The sequence below is a fragment of the Aspergillus japonicus genome (assembly GCF_003184785.1).
Source record: "Aspergillus japonicus CBS 114.51 unplaced genomic scaffold BO86scaffold_48, whole genome shotgun sequence".
NCBI classification, from domain to species: Eukaryota; Fungi; Ascomycota; class Eurotiomycetes; order Eurotiales; family Aspergillaceae; genus Aspergillus; species Aspergillus japonicus.
In genome coordinates this window covers 43,440-56,958 of record NW_020291685.1, presented here as the reverse complement: position 1 = coordinate 56,958, position 13,519 = coordinate 43,440, and the positions used below count along the sequence as shown (strand labels likewise).

Sequence of the window (13,519 nt, the reverse complement as noted above, 5' to 3'; positions counted from 1 at the left end):
CCTTATCGCGTTTCGAGATGGAATGCAAGGAGCGCGTCAGATCCCCCTCTCTCCCCCCGATACATTTCAACTCCGAATCACCATTGAGGAGCCAATTGCCGGTCGCCAGGTTTGCCAAAGAATCTGGAGTCGTGTCCTCCGCAGTATGGAGTAAATTACGCAATACCGCTTCGACGCACATGCTCTCCAGACGTTCGCCCAACGGCTCGGATCAAGCACCCCTGACTCTGGAGACGATCCTGTCACATGACGTAGATCATCTCCATCGGTCCGCAGCACCGGCAGCAAGAATGGCTGGGCGGCAGGGCGTAGGACTTCAGGGAAGGTGTTGCGAGCTCTGCGGATATATTATTACCGGTTGGCGCGCAAGGGGCGTGGACAGTTATTCAGCCACCAAACAGACACCCGCCCTGATTTGGACGATGGATCGAGGACTTTCTTTTGCTGATGATATCATTTGATGGGAAGGGAGGACGGAGATGCGATATCATATGTGGAAGGTGGAGCGTGCTGCAGTGACGTATCGTAATGAACTGGCTGGATCAAGCATATCCTGCTCGGGCTGTGTCTGGAGACGGTGACTAATGACTTGAGGGGAAGTAGCAGGTAGGCTTGCCGACCATGGAGCTGTGTAGCTTATGCGCGGCTGCATAAGCTCTGTGTACCTTGCATAGTTGTCGAGCACTGTGAGGAAGAAAAACGTATGCTTATCACCAGTATCGACTTGTGTGTTGCAGCATCGTGCGGAGCGTCTCCCGAGAAAATTAGAGTGCAAGCACGCATCTTGGACAAGAGTATCGGCTGTTGCTATTGACTTGTCCTTCCTGCACACCAACTGACTAAGTACTCGACGTCAGCAGCACCTATACAGACTCATTACCCGCGTAACAAGGCTTACCTGCTTCAAGAAGCCATTGGTCGTATCCAAGTGGGGACTGAAGTCCATAGCATGATGCAAGCCAGTCCACCTACGTCAATGGCGTTGTATCCTCTTCCTAGGTTGGTTTTCAGTTTGACCTACCATCTGTTGGTTCAAAATGCGGTTTAGATTACAACGAACTGCAACTTGCCCCATCATCTTCATCCACGGCAAGAACGATCTTATTTTCATGTCTCACGATCGGCAAGGTCATCAAGCACCTCCGCCTGTTTCCTGTCTTATGAGCAAAATGCGAGATGCGGACAAGCACAATGCAGTGGGAGTGTTGAGGCTTTAACAGTATCAACAACCATTGCTCGACTTGAGATTCATCTCACCGCGTCACCACATTGCAGCTTCGGGTGGCATGTACAAACCGATTTACCCGAAGCTCGACGACGGTATAACGACTGTCAATACTAAAGAAGCCATCGTTCCGAAATCTGGAATATTCTTGATGTCTATCAATCGCTAGTGTGGCTTGTCAAATCGCAACGAACGAACGTCGGCCGGATGCTAGTAACCCGAGATAGAAGACAGTATCCTGCTTCACACACACGGAAACATCACAAATCAAGTCGTGGTGGATCATGAGTATGAACGACCATGAAGTCTTTGAAAAATTTCAACCGGAAAGTGAGGACGACTACGTACATTCGCAAAAAGACACAACAAGCACGATAAGCAGAAAGCACATCAAAAGCAAACGCAACAGACCCGATAATACGAGAAGAACTCCAAAATGCACGCCCCGCCCCGTCCACCCCACCCGCCCCCGGGGCGCGCACCCTCCGACCTACCCGTTGCGCAACAACTCCAGAATCAACCTCAGCTGGAAGTTCTCCGCGCCAAACTTGCGCTCCAGCTCACAGATACTCTTCTCCATGTGACCGTACAAGATCCCCAGCGTGTCCTCCGTAAACTGCAGGCTTCCGTTTCGCTTCATCAGGTCCAGAATCGTCTCCTTCTGGGCGTGCGTCGCGGTGCCGCGGACGCGCCGCTGCATCCAGACGTTCCGGAGGACATGGTTATCTGGCATGGTTTGCAGGAGATGGATCAGTGGGAGGGAGAACTTTCCCTCTTCGAGATCTTCGCAAAAGCCCTTTTGCTTCGTGTACTGGTTTTGGTCGGTGTGGTTATAGAAACGGGGCTTTGGTTGGAAAGGGGAGATGGAGAATGGGCCCATACCTCTGCAGAGACCAGATTCTGGTAGTCGTCCCGGGTCTGAAAGTAACGTCCCAGGCGGTTGGAGAAGTCGATCATATCGACTTTGACGGGATTCGTCGAGTGTAGGGCCATGAGGCGACCGAAGAGCCGGACGAGACCGCCGGTTTCTTCATCATGGCGTTAGCCATGCGTTGCCCTCGGCTGGGAGATTCGGAACTCACTGTGTTCAACCATCCGAAAGTACTCATTGATAGAAGGACAAATAAGGTTACTGGTCCAATATAGGTCCATGGACTGGCCCACGTAGAGGTAGTGCAACTCCTCTTCAAGACAAGAAGTCAGCTGTGGCCAGGTGCCGTGAGGGAATCTGTGACCCATACCGGTGAATATGAGCAAGCTTTTTGAATCTCCTAGTTTCTGAATCTCTTGCAATGCGCGGATGAGCTGATAATTGGCCGAGTTTACCGTCTGACCGAGCCCGAAGATCATGTGGGTTGATGCCTTGCCCCGTCGAAGCTCCGATCCATCTTCCAAGTCGTCGAGCCTAGAAATAGTCAGACATGTGGCACTAGAGATATGGAGCGTGAAGAAAGAACAAACATCAAGGACGCATTGTGGAGAATTGTAATGATGGATTTGATGATGGCGAGTTTCTCGGCAGGGACACGGAACCAGACATTCAAGGCATCGATTGCATGCTCGCGAACTCCCTTGGATGGAAGACCCGTGATGTATTCGTACGGGGCTTGTAGAACATGTTTGATTGGGATATCCCTATTCAGCAAAATGCGAATTTATGGAGAAAAAGGTCAATGTCTCCTACCTTCGCGTCAAGATCTTGCCCTTTGAGGGTTGATTCTACCTCCTTGATGTCATGGCCTCCCTTTTTAAATGACTCCACTTTCATGTCGTGATCCCCAAGCTTGAAGCCGTTACGGCCCGAAAGGTGCTGCGTGATAACCGCGCTTAGGAGGCTTGTGTCGCCGTTGCTAAGCCCCTTAGTATTTCTTCCCGGGGTTGAAACATGCCGGCTGTTGTTCTCCTTGGCAGTACCATTTCCGTTGATAGTGCCATGACTTCCTATGCCAGTACCATTGCTGTTCGGCGCCGTATGATCTCCATTAACTGTGCGGTCGGGGATTTTCACCTCACTCTTATCCGTACCGGACGCACCACGCTCAGACGTCTGTGCCTTGGGAATACCATTCTTCATCCACTCGAGCTGGCGCTCGCTGAACGATGCGTCGGTGTAATATCTCGGGCTATGGAAGCTCCACACCACGTTCCCGCTCATGCTGTACAGGACCGACTCCAGATACCGTTTGGTATCCGGCGAGAGGTCGTCGCGGGCTTTGATATCCTCGAAGACTCGCAGGTAGTCGACGGTTGCCTTTTTTATTTCTTGACGACATCGTTCCTGGGCCTGGTCCTCGGAGATCCCATGTTCTTCCATGGCAACGAAGATGAAGTTGGTCACATAATCCTTTCCCAGGGCGGTGGCGCTCTGGCGTTCCTTGTCCCAGGAGACCAGATCGTTCACCAACGCCATGTGGAGGTATGCGGTGGTGGCAAGCTGATGACATTTCTCCAGTTCGTTCTCTGGGATGGTGATCGCTTGCGCGAAAGTGAGCAGACCATACCAGAACCTGAATCTCACAGATTAGTCCCAGTCTAGCATTGACCCCTCAACTAGGAATCCGAAAATGTCCGCGAAGGACAGAGAGAGAAAGAGAAACTGACAGCATCCCGACATCATGGACCCGGTATTTCAGGTACTCGTCTTCAGACTTGAACCGGTAGTCCTCCTGCCGACCGGCCTTGTCGAGGAAGGTCGGCCAAGCCTTCAGAGATGTGATTGCGCGGTCTTTGTCAATGCTCAGCATCCGTTTGGCAACGTACGCCTGCAACGCGCGCTTTCCAGATCCGGCATGCTTGATGGTTCCGGTGCTGATCACTTGATCGAATGCCGCTTTGAGATCGTTATTATGTTCGTCGCCCTGGCACTTCTTGTTAGTTTACTCGTGTTCCTCGTGTCTGCATGGAAGAGGGAAGGTTCATACGTATTTAGCAATATCGGTGACATCTGACTCCGCGAACCGCCGAAACTCGTTAGCCTACTAGTGGCAAACAACAGGAAGACATAGCCACAACATCAACACTCACCATCATGAAGAAACGCAAGCTCGTTTGCGTACGAGACAATCCCCAGTCTGTCTGGAAGGGCTTCAGGAATTGCAATGCTCATCCCGCTCCATGGGTGTCCCAGTCCACCCTTGTAGAGCCCCAGCGGTCCGACCTGCTCGCGCCAGTGCTCTTGGCATCTCAGACAACCGATTTCCTCGAGCTCGGTGTTCTTGTGGTATCGCACGGTGAGACCATCGCACAACCCTTGGGTTTGATAGGTGCTAGGATCTACCACCGTAGAGAATTTGAACTCCATGCTCCAGAAATGATAAAAGAGGCGAGGCAGTAGAGGAGAATGAGGGAGAAGTGGACGAGGAGAAAGTATCCAAATGTTGGGTGAGCGGGGTCAGTTTGGTTGAATTGACGAGATGTGTGCTGTGACATTGAGGGGATAGGGAGATGACAAGAGGAGGATGCTGCATTTAAATGTTCTGTCCTCTGAAACTGATCCTTCTTTCGGCATCGGGAATGCGATAAACTCCCCCGAGAGTGGCATCCTCTACCAGTGCGAGCTCAATGCCCCGGCGCAATGAGTACCCATACACATTCTTACTCGTGTCTTAGAGGAATTCGATCTGCGCTGCGACATGCATCTCTTGAGGGGTCGAATACAGTGACTCCGTGAGCTAAGTCGCAGGGCGATGACATCATAGTCTCTTATCGTCGCCCGCTTGTATAGAATTCGAACGGCATATTCCGGTGTTTGATAATGCAGCGCCAGCCGTAGCAGTTGTAATCCAAATTGATGGAACTGATTTGTGTTCACGGCTCCAGACGACCAGGTGAACTATTGGGGATCGGCGCTGACATGCAGCAACTGGGAGATATGTGAGCAGGAAATGCCGTCTGTTGTTTGTTATCTTCAGCTGTGAAGATGATGTTTGTTGGCCGGCTTGTCTTCAGCCTCGGGTATACTTGGCTGGGGCTGGCTGAGGTCTACTTCCATGATGAACGTGTCTTACCAAGGTACCGACTGTCTTGGTGGCCAATTGTAGAAGCGGCGCTTGCTGTACACGCTGTGATGATAGCAAACTACTTGCAGCATCATGCGTTATCATGCATTATCACGCAGGACCACAGACGGCAAACACATCGGGCCCTGGGACATACTACGTCTTATCGGCACGGAGCCCGGAATTTGCAATTCAACTAGAGTGACTCGTTTATGCTACAAGCATGTGGAGACACTGACTGCATTCCCATGACCATATGCAGGTGGACGGATGACCAAAGTTGCCCTCAAGACATAGTTGTAGTACTCATTGCCTCCTTCCGGACCCCAAGTCTTTTACCCTGAAGAATTCCTCCTGTGAAACTGTATAGGCATAAATCATACATTGGTGGGAGACTCATTCACCTTCGAGATTTCATTTACAATCCAAGCCTCAGAATCAACCACAAGATGACAAATCCAGTCACTTTCCAGACTCCCCACACGCTTTTCCTCAGTTTCTATAGCATGTATGGAGTATACGGGCTCATTCTCGCCGCGGCTGCTCTGTATGGCGTGACACTCGTTATCTATCGCCTGTACCTGCACCCGTTAGCTCGATTTCCCGGGCCGAAGATTGCTGCTGCGACCGGGTGGTATGAGTTCTACCACGATGTCATCAGAGGTGGAATGTATATCCATGAGATTCAGAGAATGCACAGAAAATACGGTGCGTGACCCAGGTTCCGGCTTCAATCGATATGTTCTAATCCTCTGGTCAAAGGCCCTATCATTCGCATCAATCCTTATGAAATCGTCATCAATGACCCTGACTACTATAACACTGTCTATGTCGCCTCCAACACACGTCGCTCGGAGAAGTGGTATACCCTCCAAGGGACAGGTCTCGAGGGTAGGGCATTCTTCGCCTTCCCCACAAAGCGTGCCCTACGAGAATGAGCATGACTGACGAGATTATAGGCGCCATGGGCATGACTATGGGACACGAATTGCACCGCCGCCGCCGCAAGCACTTCGACCCATTCTTCTCGCGTCTGGGCGTCACGTAGATTGAGGGGGTAATCCTGGATGAAATCCAGCTCCTCACCGATCGACTCGCAAGTTACCGGAAGTCAGGCCGGACAATCCAGATGGAACACGTGATGGCTGCGTTCACCGGTGACATTGTGACCAAGATCTGCTCGGAGAAGTCCCCTGACATGATCCGGCACCCGGAGTTCGGCAAGGAATGGTAGGCTTTATCAATCAATCCAAAACTGGGGACAAGATTTTACTCACTGCAGAATCGGCAGGTATGTCACGATCCACACCTACCAGCTCCAGGTGCACCTTTTCGTGCAGTTTCCTCATTTGATCGCGTGAGTATTCCGCCAAGTGGCCAATTTTGCTTCCTTTTTTTTTTTCTTTCTGCCTAACGCAATAGCCAGCCTCACGCAACTAATCCCGCGGGGACTCGTGATGCAATTTTCTCCGGGAGCCGCGGCGTTCAAGAGCCTGCATCAGGTAAATCGTTGCCTCTTTCCCTGCAGGCCCCGTGGTCTCCACTAAACACTAGACCTAGTACGCCTTCGACCACATCACCGAAGCCAAAAGGGACATGGTTCGAGCCGAAAAGGTGCAGCACGACGCCGGCCGCAGCTCTGTCTTCCGCCACGTGCTCTCCAGCGACATGCCCGAGGCGGAGCGCGAGACCGAGCGGCTGGCCCGCGAGGCACTGCAGCTGTTCGGCGCGGGTACGGCCACGTTGGTCCGCGCCTTCAGCATGATCTTCTACCATGTCCTGTCCAACCCGCCGATGCGCGCGCGGCTGCGGGACGAGCTGAAGGGAATCATGGCCGAGTATCCGGCCAAGAGGCCCACCTGGCAGGAACTGGAGCGGTTGCCGTATCTGCACGGGATTGTCCGAGAGGGGTTGAGGTACGTACAATCCCGAATGAACTCCTCTCTTTTCAGTCTCGATTGCAATCGCTGATACGAAGGAGCTTCCCGTGTCGTCTAGACTCAGTTATGGCGTCATGCGTCATCTCGCCCGCGTCTCGCCCGACCAGCCTCTGCAGTTCAGGGAGTGGACGATCCCCGCCGGCACCCCCGTGGGCATGTCCTCGCACAGCCTCCACTCCGACCCAGCGACATTCCCCGAGCCGGCCAGGTTCCTTCCCGAGCGGTGGATGAAGGGCAGACACCACCCCAGCATGAACCGGAACTGGGTTCCCTTCGCTCGCGGTTCGAGGATGTGTATTGGCATGAAGTAAGAGTTCTTTCCTTTGGACCTCCTTCTCAAGGGCTTCGGAAGCCCTGGCATCTAATCAGGATTTACTTTGGCTAACACGCACGGAAAATTAGTCTTGCCTTGGCTGAAATGTACTGGGTGCTGGCGGTGTTGTTTCGCCCGGGGGCGCCGCAGCTGGAGCTGTTCGAAACTGTCGAGGCGGATGTGGTTCCGGTGCGGGACTACGTGGGAGGAACCCCCGAGTTTGGGACTAAAGGGGTGAGGGTGAAAGTGGAGTAGGAGGTGTCGTGAAGGGGGGTGGGGGGAGAGGTGACATTGCGGTGTTGTTGGGGAGAGGAAGAAGGCAGATTGAATCATGTAGCTAATAGAGTATGTCTTGCGGCCTCAGCTACTTAGATGGAGACAGAAATTCAATTTCCTGACGCGGAGCAACTCATTGCTAAGACGAATCATCGTTTGTTTACCCCCATTCGGCTACTTTTTCTCATTCACTTTGGTGGCCAAAGCATGAACCACGTCAGCTACGACACTCATCTTGGATAGAAGAAGGAAAGATGTGAGAGAAAATCGCTGCTGCAGTGAAGTCCCATGGTGTTCTCCCGCAGACCCCGATGGATCCCGATTGACTTGTAGGATTGATGATTGCGGAATGCAAAGTATCTTTGATGGAATGCCCTCATGTAGTAGTTCCCTACTCTTGTCGCTGAGCGCGGTAATGCACCCGCCAGGATGATCCCGGAATTGAAGCTTCACCGCATGGGAACTATAGGACTCCGGAACTACGATCGCGAGCAAATGACAAAATTAGCAACGGTAGAGGACTAAACGCACCTGCATGAGGGTTTATGGAAGGAAAAGCGAGGCCCAGTCATTGGCTGGCAGAAAGGGTTACGGGGGCTCGAGGTAGGATTTTGAAAGATAAGGAAAATGAAAGTGAAGAACACAGACAAGGGGCATTAGAGAAGGGTTTGGTCGCGAAAAAACACTACTGGGGAAAAAGAAAGGATTTCTTCACGGAAAGCAAACAAAGCTGGGCAGCAAACACCAACGGCACTGGACGGGAATGGCAGTTGGACGACATGGTTGTCGGCACTTTTGAGGAAGTGGCGAATGCGACATGAAATTATTTTTCTGTGCAGAAAGAGGAACAATTCGACGAGAACGCAAACATCGAGACATAGCAAACATTGCAAGCATTGGCACGGCATGGATCTTGAGGGATTCCCGTAACCCGACGAGCATTTCAATTCCGGCTGACCTTGGCTGACGCTGGCTGACGCTGGCTGATTCTGGCTGATGTTGGCTGATGTTGGCTGATGTTGGCTGACGAGAGCCACACTGGACCTAGGGCTGGACAGACAAAGAATATTGCGGTGGATCACGTTACCCACCATGATAACCAAACCTCATGGTCCAACTACACAGTCAACAAACAGAGAAAGGGGCTCTTTTACAAGTGGAGTATAGGGCTGGATGTTAGGTCCTCTGCTCTTCTGCCCTTCAACTTACGACTTCTCTTCAACTACCCTGTCACTATACTTTGTTCTGCGCGATCACGTCCAGATCGGTGCCCTCAGCTTCGAACGCTCGCAGTTATGGCCGACGACCGTGAGGTCGAAAGTGGCCTCAGTTCTCACGTGGAGAAAAAGGCAGAAGAGGTTCATCAACTAGCCAGGCAGTTCACCGAGCAGAGCACTTTTTCGACTGCCGGACAGAACCCCTTTGCGGCCGAGGCCGGATCAGCCCTGGATCCTAACGGCAACAATTTCGATGCTTTATCATGGTGTAAGGCCATGCTCAATTTTCACACCGAGGATGGGCAGGCGCATCCACTGCGAACTCTGGGAATCGCCTTTAGCAATCTCAATGTGCACGGTTTTGGTTCCGACACAGATTACCAGAAAAGCGTTGGCAACGTCTGGTTCGAAGCGCTGGGACTGGCAAGACGAGCGCTCGGTACTCAGAGCCGGCGCAGAATCCAGATCTTACAGAACCTGGAGGGCGTCGTGGAGGCTGGCGAGATGCTGGTAGTTCTGGGCCCTCCTGGCTCAGGATGCTCGACCTTCTTGAAGACCATCGCTGGGGAGGCGGATGGTTTCCATATTGATAAGGCATCAAGTATCAACTATCAAGGTACGTTCAACTATCTCACAACAAAGTCGAGAATTCGTTACTGAATGCTGCTAGGTGTGAGCGCAAAGCAGATGGCCCACGAATTCCGAGGAGAAGCCATATATGCCGCCGAGGTCGACATCCACTTCCCCAAGCTCACGGTCGGAGATACCCTTTACTTTGCGGCGCGGGCCCGAGCACCACGGGACATTCCCGGCGGGGTGGATGTAGCCCAGTATGCCAGCCACAAGCGAGATGTGATAATGGCTATCCTTGGTATCAGTCACACTAAGAACACAATCGTTGGAAACGACTTCATCCGTGGTGTATCTGGTGGGGAGCGCAAGCGAGTTAGTATCGCCGAAGCTTGCCTGAGCAGTGCTCCCCTGCAATGTTGGGATAACTCCACCCGCGGCCTTGACAGCGCAAATGCCATTGAGTTTTGCAAGGCGCTGCGCATGCAAGCAGATATCAATGGTGCCACTGCCTGCGTCTCGCTATATCAAGCACCTCAAGCTGGTTACAACTATTTCGACAAGGTGTTGGTATTATACGAAGGTCGCCAGATCTACTTCGGTCGGACAGACACCGCGAAGCAGTACTTTTTGAACATGGGCTTTGCCTGCCCCGAGCGACAGACCGATGCAGACTTCTTGACATCTATGACTAGTCACCTCGAGCGTGTCGTGCAGCCAGGTTACGAAGGCCGCGTGCCTCGAACACCTGATGAATTCGCTGCACGATGGCAGGCCTCCCCACAGCGAGCACGGCTGCTGCAAGACATCGAAAACTATAACAGAAAGTTCATGCTGGATGGAGAGTTCCTCGCCAAATTTAAAAACTCTCGCCGAGCTCAACAGGCCCGGGTCCAGCGCGTCTCCTCACCTTACACCCTATCCTATGTCCAACAGGTGAATTTGTGCCTATGGCGCGGATACCAACGCTTGAAAGCCGATCCCAGTGTCACAATATCATCCTTGATTGGAAACGTTATTACTGCTCTTGTGATTGCCAGTATCTACTATGACCTCCAGCCCAACACCAGCACCTTTTTTCAGCGGGGTGCCCTTCTATTTTTTGCCTGTCTCATTAATGCCCTTGGTTGCGGCTTGGAAATGCTGACTCTATATGCGCAACGAGGGATTGTGGAGAAGCACTCGCGATATGCTCTGTACCACCCATCTGCCGAAGCAATCTCCTCAATGGTCATGGACTTGCCGTACAAGGTTCTGAACGCTATACTGTCAAATACAGTTCTCTACTTCATGACCAACTTGAGGCGAGAACCTGGGGCTTTCTTCTTCTTTATCTTCACTTCATTCATCCTGACGCTGACGATGTCGATGTTCTTCCGGTCTATGGCGTCGTTGACGAGATCTCTTGTTCAAGCATTGCCCTTTTGTGCGGTTGTCCTTCTCGGTCTTTATTCTTATACTGGGTTCGCGATTCCGACCGGGTATATGCTCGGGTGGGCGCGTTGGATTGCGTATATCAATCCTATCAACTATGGCTTCGAGTCTCTCCTGATCAATGAGTTTCATAACCGTGACTTTCAGTGTATATCCTATGTTCCATCGGGCCCCAGCTACATGGTTCTTCAATCTGAGAATCATGTCTGCGCTACCGTCGGATCGGTGCCCGGTCAAGCATTTGTGTCTGGTGATGCCTACATCCAATCAGCATATGACTACAACGTCTCACACAAGTGGAGAAATATTGGGATCATACTCGCCTTCATGGTCGTTCTTGGGGCCATCTATCTGGTCGCCACTGACTATATTACTGAAAAGAAATCTAAGGGCGAGATCCTGGTGTTTCCCCGCGGACATGGGGCACTCAAGAGCGGTAAGCCTGACGATTTCGAAGAGGGCAGTGACCGCAGTGCTTTTCAAGAGAAGTCTAAGTCCGACCTCAATGACCTTGTGATGATCGAAAGCCAAACTGCAATCTTCCAGTGGAAGGATGTTTGTTTCGATATCAAGATCGGGAAGGAGAATCGCAGGATTCTTGACCACGTTGACGGATGGGTCAAGCCAGGGACCTTAACTGCTCTGATGGGAGTCTCTGGGGCTGGGAAGACGACACTGCTGGATGTTTTAGCTACACGTACCACGTTGGGTGTGATCAGTGGAGAAATGCTTGTCGACGGTAAACCGCGGGATGAATCTTTTCAACGCAAGACTGGCTATGCCCAGCAACAGGATCTGCATTTAAGCACTGCCACGGTGCGCGAGGCGCTGGAGTTCTCCGCTCTTCTTCGCCAACCTGCGCATGTTCCTCGCCGAGAAAAGATCAATTATGCGACCGAAGTCATTAAGCTTCTTGATATGACAGACTATGCTGACGCTGTTATCGGCGTCCCGGGAGAAGGCCTCAATGTTGAGCAACAGAAACGTCTCACAATCGGCGTAGAGCTTGCGGCGCGACCGGCCCTGCTTCTTTTCTTGGATGAGCCCACGTCGGGGCTCGATTCCCAGACATCCTGGGCTATCCTTGATCTCCTCAATAAACTGAAGAACAACGGCCAAGGGATTTGTAAGTTTGGAGATTCCTGCATCCATCAATCTTCACTAACTCTATCCCAGTGTGTACCATCCACCAGCCGTCTGCTATGCTGTTCCAACGCTTTGACTGTCTCCTGTTCCTCCAAGCCGGTGGCCAGACCGTATACTTCGGAGACATTGGCCAGAACTCGCAGATTCTGATTGATTACTTTGTGCGCAACGGGGGCCCTCTCTGTCCCTCAGCAGCGAATCCCGCGGAATGGATGCTTGATGTGATCGGTGCCGCTCCTGGCTCCCACACGGACATCGATTGGTTCGAGACATGGCGCAATTCCCCTGAATACGCACAAGTTCAAGCGCACCTCAGCTCACTGAAGCTCGAACGCTCCCAGCAAAGCCCACTAGCCCGCGTCGGCTCCAGCATCGAGCGCGAGGACCGAGCCAGCTATCGCGAATTTGCTGCCCCTTTCTGCACTCAGCTCCGCGAAGTGCAGATCCGAATCTTCCAGCAGTTCTGGCGCTCGCCCATCTACATCTACTCCAAGGCAATTCTCTGCGTCTTGCCCGCTCTCTTCGTCGGCTTCTCGCTCTTCAACACCCCCAACACAATCCAGGGCTTGCAGAACCAAATGTTTAGTATCTTCCTGCTACTCATCCAGTTCGGGCAGCTTATCCAACAGATCATGCCGCATTTCGTCACGCAGCGGGCACTATACGAAGTGCGCGAGCGGCCGTCGAAGACCTACTCGTGGAAGGTCTTCATGCTCAGCAACATCGGCGTGGAACTGTTCTGGAACTCGCTCATGTCCGTCCTCATGTTCCTGTGCTGGTACTACCCGATCGGGATGTACCGTAACGCGGAACCCACCGACACCGTGCACCTGCGGGGCGCGCAGATGTGGCTGCTGATCTGGACCTTCCTACTCTTCTCGTCGACCTTCGCCCACTTCATGATCGCGGCGCTCGACGCCGCGGAGAACGCCGGCAACCTGGGCAGCTTTCTCCTGCTACTCTGCCTGCTCTTCTGCGGGGTGCTTGCGACCCCCGCCCAGCTGCCCGGGTTCTGGATCTTCATGTACCGCGTCTCCCCGTTCACCTACCTGGTGAGCGGGATGCTGTCCGTGGGCATCGCGGACACGACCGTCACCTGCGCCGCCAACGAATACCTGCGCTTCGACCCCGTCAACGCCACCTGCGGCCAATACCTGGCGCCGTACATCGCGCAGGCGGGCGGGTATCTGCTGGAGGAGGCCGCGACGGCGAACTGCCGGTTCTGCCCCGTCGCGGACACGAATGCGTATCTGCGCGGGGTCGGGGCGAGCTACGCGGACGTCTGGCGGAACTTCGGGCTCATGTGGGTGTTCATCGTCACGAATATTGTGGCTGCATGTCTGCTGTACTGGTGGACCAGGGTGCCGAGGGTGAAGAAGCCTGTTGTGGCTGGCTCTTGA

At 52.9% G+C, this 13,519-nt stretch overlaps 3 protein-coding genes across 3 annotated transcripts; 2 read left to right on the top strand and 1 right to left on the bottom strand.

The window, feature by feature from the left end:
• Window positions 1-1,715: 1,715 nt before the first annotated feature.
• Window positions 1,716-4,526, bottom strand: BO86DRAFT_436340 (bifunctional terpene synthase/polyprenyl synthetase family protein; the record flags this gene model as incomplete). Its single annotated transcript, XM_025676008.1, has 9 exons — window positions 1,716-2,036; window positions 2,108-2,253; window positions 2,308-2,409; window positions 2,467-2,630; window positions 2,687-2,860; window positions 2,983-3,732; window positions 3,827-4,083; window positions 4,168-4,169; window positions 4,250-4,526. The coding sequence occupies 9 exons, from the start codon at window positions 4,524-4,526 to the stop codon at window positions 1,716-1,718; spliced, it is 2,193 nt and encodes a 730-aa protein (XP_025525081.1).
• Window positions 4,527-5,672: 1,146 nt separating this feature from the next.
• BO86DRAFT_402020 (cytochrome P450) lies at window positions 5,673-7,731 on the top strand (the record flags this gene model as incomplete). Its single annotated transcript, XM_025673813.1, has 9 exons — window positions 5,673-5,931; window positions 5,986-6,114; window positions 6,183-6,267; window positions 6,325-6,453; window positions 6,515-6,580; window positions 6,650-6,725; window positions 6,784-7,139; window positions 7,222-7,470; window positions 7,566-7,731. 9 exons carry the CDS (start codon window positions 5,673-5,675, stop codon window positions 7,729-7,731), a joined length of 1,515 nt encoding a protein of 504 aa, XP_025525080.1.
• A 1,316-nt stretch (window positions 7,732-9,047) lies between these two features.
• BO86DRAFT_402019 (ABC drug exporter AbcA) lies at window positions 9,048-13,519 on the top strand (the record flags this gene model as incomplete). Its single annotated transcript, XM_025673812.1, has 3 exons — window positions 9,048-9,585; window positions 9,640-12,099; window positions 12,150-13,519. The coding sequence occupies 3 exons, from the start codon at window positions 9,048-9,050 to the stop codon at window positions 13,517-13,519; spliced, it is 4,368 nt and encodes a 1,455-aa protein (XP_025525079.1).